At 57.6% G+C, this 7,464-nt stretch overlaps 1 protein-coding gene across 1 annotated transcript; it reads right to left on the reverse strand.

The window, feature by feature from the left end:
- Positions 1-660: 660 nt before the first annotated feature.
- Positions 661-4,980, reverse strand: ZNF703 (zinc finger protein 703). The gene is made up of 2 exons (XM_080929068.1): positions 4,539-4,980; positions 661-3,555 (listed from the first exon to the last, which is right to left on the reverse strand). Exons 1-2 carry the CDS (start codon positions 4,785-4,787, stop codon positions 2,035-2,037), a joined length of 1,770 nt encoding a protein of 589 aa, XP_080785194.1. The 5' UTR covers positions 4,788-4,980; the 3' UTR covers positions 661-2,034.
- Positions 4,981-7,464: the final 2,484 nt, after the last annotated feature.

Consider the following 7,464-nt stretch of genomic DNA (forward strand, 5'->3'; position numbering starts at 1 on the left):
AGCTTTCAGATTCGCAAACGACCTAACTCGGTAACACCGAATCGGGAGAAGAGTCCCCCCAAGTCTCACGAAGCCGCCCTCTGGACACGTGTTTACCCTTTGATCGTTTAGAGTCACCACTACTCTGGAGCACCAAGTACAAATCTTAATTCTTGGGGATTGCAAAAGGTGACCGTCGGATTAGAACAAGTTGAGGCCTCTGAGCCTGTAGACCTCCTAGTTGCCACTAGATGGCGCCAGAGGCACGTCCCTGCTCACCCTCCAGCCAGGCTTGGGATAAGGCTTCAGTGGGAGTCAGCTTTAGCCTTCCTTCCTGGTTCCCTTTCTCATCCTGTAGCCCTTGAATTCCCGCCCAGTGGAGGATCCACTTTCACATGCGCCCTCGCTCCACTTTGCCCCCAGGAAATGCCAAGGCCTTTGAAGTATCCCTGGGAGCCAAACAATTAAATTGGGGGAAGGGGTGGGGTGTAAAGATGGTTTTATGTAATTTGTAATACACTGGTCTAAGTCTCCTCCTAGAGGAAAGGTTAACCGCAGTTTCAGAAGGAGATCCTAAAGCTTTCAAGGAAAAAAAAGACCCTCAACAAAACAAGGGCATCTGCTTAGTGTCTGTCTGGAAGTGGGACCATGGGTGAAGCAAGAGAGAAACACACCACGGTGTGAATATAGCCAAGTATTCCATTTATTAACAAAATAGTCTTAGCAAGGGAGAGCTCTGTTCACCCCACAAGAGGCCCCGCGGCCGAGGCCCCGCAGCCCCGGCGCTGCTGCGTAAGACCGGGAGGGAGGGGAGGTGTTGGGGAGAAGACTTGTGTTAAGTCTTTAATCCTAGCCACCGCAGGAACCCACGGAAACCCAATGCCAGCTTTGGCGATTGCTGGCTCTGGTCTGGGACATGGCGAAGGGAGTGCTGTGATCCTAGGACTCCCTGAGTCCCCAGCCTGCCCCCAACAGAGCTACTAATGACGTCTGGTCGCTGACTGAGGACTAGTATGCTTTGGAGAGATCCATCAAGGATCTCCGAGCCCCCCCCGCCCCCCATTGACAGGGGAAAGGACGGGTCACAGTCCCAACTACAGAGAGAGAGAGAGAAAAAAAATAGTAACGATAAAGCACTTCACAGAATAGAAAGAGCAATTTCGTGCCAGTGGGGCCTAAGACATTTAATTGGATGTGTGCCCTGTCGGCCGGCCGGCAGGTGTGGGTCCCTGAGGGGCCAGGAGGGTAGAAGACACGGGCAAGCTCAGTTGGAGGCCTTTGAGCCCACTGCTGGAGGCACTGGGACTTTCGGAGTTGAGCACCCTGGAGGGTCAAAGGCTGTGAAGTGACTCGAGGGCTCAGGCCTAGAACCAAGTGCTCATGTGGGAAGGGAGGGGGCTGTGTTGTGGAGTACCTACCACACAGAGCAAAAGAATTCTGGTTCATCAGAGCTCAAGACCCCCAGCCACCAAGGCTGTCTCTCTTCGGCCCCCCTCCAAAATTGTTACAAATTTTTTTTTGTACAAAGGAAAAAAAAATTAAAACCTCACATGGAAATAAGATGAAAAAGGGTGGAAGGAAAAGGGAAGAAATGCAGTTTTAACAGTTAAGACTCATGCAAGAGACTTCCCAAAATGGAGAAACTAAAAGTGTAGCGCGACCCCAACTCTCCCTTCATTCCTTAATACCAAATCAGTCCAAACCAAACAACCCAAAACCTTAAAACATATACCTAAGAAGAAAATTAAAAAAAAAAAAGAAGAAAAAACAAACAAAAAAAGAAGGGAGAGGGGTGGGGGAGTCATGGAGTTACCTGGGTGGTTAATATTATTATTTGGGGAGAGACTTTTTGCATACCATTGACTCGTGTGGTCATTAACTTATATTCCCAGCTTGTAAGCTAACATTATAGTAAATAAATACACAGTCCGGTGGGGGAGGGGCTGGGCTGGATCCTGGTAGGGGTTAGCGGTAGTGGAGGTTGCAGCGTCGAAGGCAGTGGGACGTGTGAGGAAGGGGAGGGCGGGGAAGGGCTGGGAGGGGCCAGAGCTGTGGTTACTGGTATCCAAGCGCCGAGGCGGAGGCTAGTCTCTGTCCATACAGTGCATATGGCGAGTAGTAGGGTCCGGCTGTGGGAAGGGACGGCACTGCTAGGCCCCCGGCTGTAGATAAGTGGCTCTTGCCATAGGGGTGATATCGGCTTAGCCCCAAAGTGTGTGGACTCCGCAAAGACAGCGACCCGGGGCTGCCTGGGGCAGCGGGCGGGGGGAGATGCAGATGACAAGAGGCGGCGGCTGCAGCCGCTGCCGCGGCGCTGCCCAAGCTCGAGGCCCCGGGGTAGGCGGCCAGAAGTTTCTCTGCGCCCGGCAGGGCTGTGTGAGTCCGGAGATGGCTGAGCAGCTCCTCGGAAGTGGCAAATCGCTTGTCGCAGGGCCCGCTGGCCGCCACCCAATTGCAGCTGTGTGGCAGCGGTTCGTTCTGCAGCATGAAGCCATAGGTGTAGAGAGGATGGCCCGGGAGCGCGGCCTGGGCGGCGCTCGAGGAGAGCGCCGCAGGTTGCAAGGGGTGCCCGGGGTACACCAGAGGGTAGCCACTGGCCTTAAGGCTGGGCCCGGCCGGATCGTGCGCGCTGCAAGTGGAGCAGCTAGAGCCGCCGAGGTGCGAGGCGCTGTGGTAGCCTCCTAGGCAGTAGGGGTCACGGCATAATCCCTGCAGGAAGGAGGGTGGGGAGGCTCCGGTGAGCGGGCTGGAGCTGGGGGGCTTGCCGGGTGGCAGGCCCAGGCCCCCGGACAGCTGACCTCCCACTAAACCAGACTTGCTAGGATCCAGGCCAGGCACGAACTGAGACGGGTAGCCGGCGTAGGCGCCCACGATGGAGCCGTGGTAACCGATGCTGGAGGGCGGTAGTGGGAACACCGAGTGGCCCGGCTTGTAGGGTGACACTGGAGCCACGTGGCCCGCCCCCACCAGGGCGGAGGGCGGCTCGGACTTGCGCCCTGATGCGGTGGCCTCCGGGCCACCGTGAGCCGAGTCCCCGCTGCTGCCTCGGCTCCCAGAGGCCGGCTCGGGACTGGGTTTGGCTTCCTGGTCTTTCTTGTCCAGTTCCCCGCCGCCGCTGCCGTTCTTGCAGTCTGAGTGCTGCGGGGAACCTCCGCGGGAGCCGCCCGGCGACGACGAGTTTGACGAGGTGGAGACCGCTGCTCCATGCGGGGGAAAGGGAGGGCAGGCGGCGCTGGGGACCCTGAAGCCCGCCTTGTCTCCGGGGGACGAGGAGGACGAAGAGGTGGTGGAGGACACGGACGAGGAGCCGCTGTCTTTACGGGAGTCGCCGCCGCCCGAGCCCTTGGAGTAGGGCTTGAAGCTCGACTTGTCCTCGGCGGGCGAGTCCCCCAGCTGCTTGAGCGCCGCGGCCGCGGAGGCGGCGCCGGGGGCGGAGCGGCTCGGGTCTTTCTCGGATCCCAGCCCGTTGGCCGCCGCCGCTACGGAGTTGAGCTTGGACGAGGGCGGCGGGTCGGGCTTGCCGATCTGCGAGCAGGTCTGGGCTAGCAGAGCCAGAGGACTTTTCTTGGCGTCCAGCTGCGGGAGACAGTGGCAAAGGGGAGCGAGAAGGGGGTGAGACGAGGAGACCCACTAAGCGCGCGGGGAGTCAGAGTCGAGTACTGGGGGTGGGGTGGGGGGGGAAGCGACGGGGGCCTAGCGAAGAGGGTCACCCAAGGAGGGCCTGGCTCTGGCGGAGCAGCTAACTGGGCAGAATGGCCTTGTGGGTTAGTCCCTGAGCGTGTCATGGGCGCTGGCGCGCAGGAGAAACGGCTCAACAACGGCCCTCCCGGTTAAAGGTGACATCTCTGTAATCGGGGTGGCGATTCACCCCTTTCCAGCTAATTTCTCATCTTTTTGTCCCAGGGATAAACTTAAGCCTTTAGTTTGGGAGAACTTCGTTTGGGACGGGTTTCTGGTGATGGCGCTCGGGGTAAGAGCAGGGAGAGGCGCCTTCTAAAGGCAGAGCCGCAGTTGGCCCTGTGAGTAGCCCCTCCCTCTCGCCTTCCCTCCCTCTCGCCCTCCCTCCCAGGGAGGACACCCAGAGAAGTAGGATGAAGAAAGACCCGGGATCGCGAGTGCCTGGTTTTCTGCACTGTGCCCCAACAGGCCGGGAAAGATGCAGAGGGACATGAGTGGCTTCCAAGAGAAATAATCAGGGTGGAGGCGAGGGGGGGGGGGTCCAGGAGCGGTCTTTGGACAGGGCTCCAAGGGGCCAGAGGAAAAGTAAACGACTCTGGACACCACAAGAGCAAATCCAGTCCGATAGAAAACACGCAGTTCCAAAGGGCGACTGGGCGAAAAACCTTCCACCAAGGAGTCTAGGGAGAACCTGGAGGGGTCTGATTCCTGCCTTCCGTACCTCCGCCAGCGTGGCCAGCTTCGGGCCTCGCGTCGCACTGAGCTACCGGAGCGCGCGCGGTGGGGGGGGGGGGGGGTGAGGCGACAGGGAGCAGAGCCAAGGGCCCAGCATGGGTGGAGGAATGGGTTCAGTTCTGGGTGGGCAGCGCCCGGAGACTGACCTCAATGGGGCTGACGGGAGTGGAGGACAGCGGTTGCAGGTACTCCGGGTGCAGGAGGTGACCGGTGTGAGCGCTCAGCATCTTCAGGACCCTGATAGGGAGCCGGTTCGCCTGGCGCAGGGGGTCCGCCGGGGGCAGGAGGGACACCACTGCCGGCACCGCCGGCCTCTTCCCGCCGCCGCCGCTGCTGCCGCCGCTGCCGCTGCTTTCGGGTGTCCTTGGGTTAGATCCAGCGGGCGAATCGCTCATTTGGAGGAGGCAGCGCCGCTGGGGGGGCGGGGAGGGAGGGGAAGCTCCGGGAGGCGAGCTCCCGGGGCGGGTGGGCTCGCTCCGCTGCGTCGAACGCCGTGCAGCAGCCGCTGCGCCTCCGTGCCGCCTCCCCTCCTCCACCTCCGCCGCCGCTGCCGCCGCCGCCGCCGCCGCTAGCCTAGGCGAGCAACACAAAAACCTTCGCCTTCCGCGAGCTGCACGTCAAATAGCCGCGATCCGCAGCCACACTTCAAAGGGATCGCCGCGCCCGCCCAATCGCAGCGCTCTCCCGGACCCCGGGGCGGGGAGAGCGGAGGGCGGAGGCGGGCGCCGCCGGTGGGCGGGGAGAGTCTTAAAGCGCCCTACCCGTCGCCGCCTCCCGGCCTTCGCCGCGCGCTGGATCCGCTCCCCTTTGCGGGTTGTGCCCGGCTGCCCTAGCCAACGGGTCACACAAGGGATAGGACTGCTGGACACGGGCTCTGCGCCCTCCTCCGCGCTGGCTCTCCGGTTGCCGGCTGCTTCCCACTAGTGTCTAGGGTGGAGACGGGGGTGGGAACGCACGGCGCCTGCTCGGGTCCAAGGATCCAAGACTCTCCCCGGGGCCGCCTGGGGGCGGGCTACGCCTCGGGAGCTCGGCCGCTTCTCCGAGCTGCTTAGGCCGGTTCTCTTTCCCCTAATTGGCCTCTCCCGGATGTGTTCGCTTGGAAGCGCGGAAGCCTTGGGGGCATCCACTATTCCCTGGGCGCTGCCTGAACCCTTCCAACTACTTTGAGCTTGTCCGGTCAGACTGCAAATTGAAAGACTCCCTTCCAGGAGAGACGGTCTAGGTGAAGCTTGGCTGAAGGTTGGTTCCCTGGCCAGGGAGCGCTGCCTCAAAGCTCCCAGAACGCCCCGGGGGCGCCCTGAATTATTGATCGTGTTTAGGTGTGTTTCAGGGTTCTTGTCCCGTTTAAAGTCATAAAGCTACCTCACGGTGCTGTGACGAGCTGCTGTTTGGCGGCGACGTGGTTAGGAGTAGCATCAAAGTAGAGGCCCATATCCTAGAGGAGGGAGGGGTGGGTCTTAGCACTGCAGGGTCACTCAAACTCCAGAGACTGCTCTATTGGTTTTCCCTCAGGGAAATTTCGAAATAAAACCCTTTTATTGATAATAACAGTACTCTCTTGGATTCCCCCAAGTCTTCCGGAAAAAGTATGTATTTACACTTGGTAGAGATTTTTACCCAGTCATGGACCTGACCATAAAGTTCTAGATCCTTGGCTCAATCAGCTGAGAATGGTCCTTTTTGTCCCAGCTCTGGATTGACCACTTTTGCATGCCCTTAGTGGCCAGTGGAGGCGCGCTGGTGTCTCCCGGTCCTTTTGAATATCACTCTCCAGTTGTGATTTGTCAGTCACTCTGACCGTCAAGTTCTGTCTTTGTATTGTCTTTGTCTGGTTCAGCCTGTGTGGTGCTGACCCACCGTTTGTTCCCTGATTCTGGTACCAATGACTCAAGACGATGTGAGAACAAGAGATTTCAAAGGGATCTTCAAAGTGACAGCAATAACTACTCATAGAACGATCATAAACTTTATGATGCTCACGAGAGAGTTCGGACGGAAGGCAGCTTTCAAGGTCTCACCACTTATACAAAAAACTCAAACTCTCCCTGGGTCCAAAAGGTTTGATAAATAAATATGAATAGGTCTCTTAGAAATTTGTCCCCTCCCTCTTCTTTAGATCTTACAAAATGAGTTGAAAACGAATGACCAGAGAATGACTCTGAAGATATGGCCCATATTGCAGTAGGAGGGGCTTGTGAACAGAAGAGAGGAGGAGCTTCTCATTTATTTTATGGAGCAAGGATTTACTCCCTCCCCTAGCTCCCAAGAGCTCTGCTGTTGCCAGCCTGTACATTCTGACCTCATGATCACCGTGAACACTTATTTTTAAAATTCTACTCCAGGCTGGGTATGGAGCCTCAGACTTGTAAACACAGCACCCAGGACGCTGAGGCAGGAGGGTCCCATGATGAATTTGAGACCAGCTTAGCATACCTAGTGAGTTCCAGTCTAGCTCATGCTACAGAGTGAGTCCCTATTCCTCCAACCCCCAACCCCCAAGCAAAGTTTACTGCAGGGTTACTTCAGCATAGCCAGTCCTTTGGCCTTTGGGAGAAAGATCAGAAGAGAGTCTGTCGAAGGGATGGTCTTTGTGGATATGTTGGAGGAAGGACTATGAAGAAGGGAGAGTTTGGAGACAGAGATGAAAGTCTCCTTGGTTATTGATATATAATCTCCCAGTCCAGCTGGGAGAGTGAGCCTAGAAACCCTTCTAGGAGCAGAGCAGATGTGTGCTAGAAATGATTAATGGGGAATAAGTTGGAGGGAAAGAGTAGACACTTAGGAATGTGGGTGGGAAGAGAGGACAGGAGGCCACAGAAAGGATGGTGGAGTATTGTTTTTGGAAAGTAGAAAGATGTCAAATGAACAAACGGGAGAAAGGATGCAGACAGGGTGTCCAGGCTGCATAGGGGATTTCCCCCACGGAAAGACACATTGTCCCTTTGAGAAACTCCATTTTCTCAGCTCACTGTGGTTTTATTATGGACAGGGCTAACGATGCCAGGTAGCATGCTGGCCAGGCCAGACCTGCTTCTTGCTCCTGGACAGTATGCAGGAACCCCCCAGCAGGGC

The sequence above is a fragment of the Micromys minutus genome, assembly GCF_963924665.1.
Source record: "Micromys minutus genome assembly, chromosome: 14".
NCBI lineage: Eukaryota > Metazoa > Chordata > Mammalia > Rodentia > Muridae > Micromys > Micromys minutus.

Bases quoted from the DNA above. Each gene is read 5' to 3' on its own strand.
- ZNF703 (XM_080929068.1), bottom strand. From the start codon at position 4,787: ATGAGCGATTCGCCCGCTGGATCTAACCCAAGGACACCCGAAAGCAGC. The intron at 3,556-4,538 runs GTCAGTCTCCGG...TGTCTCCCGCAG, and splicing joins CTCCCGTCAGCCCCATTGAG to CTGGACGCCAAGAAAAGTCC.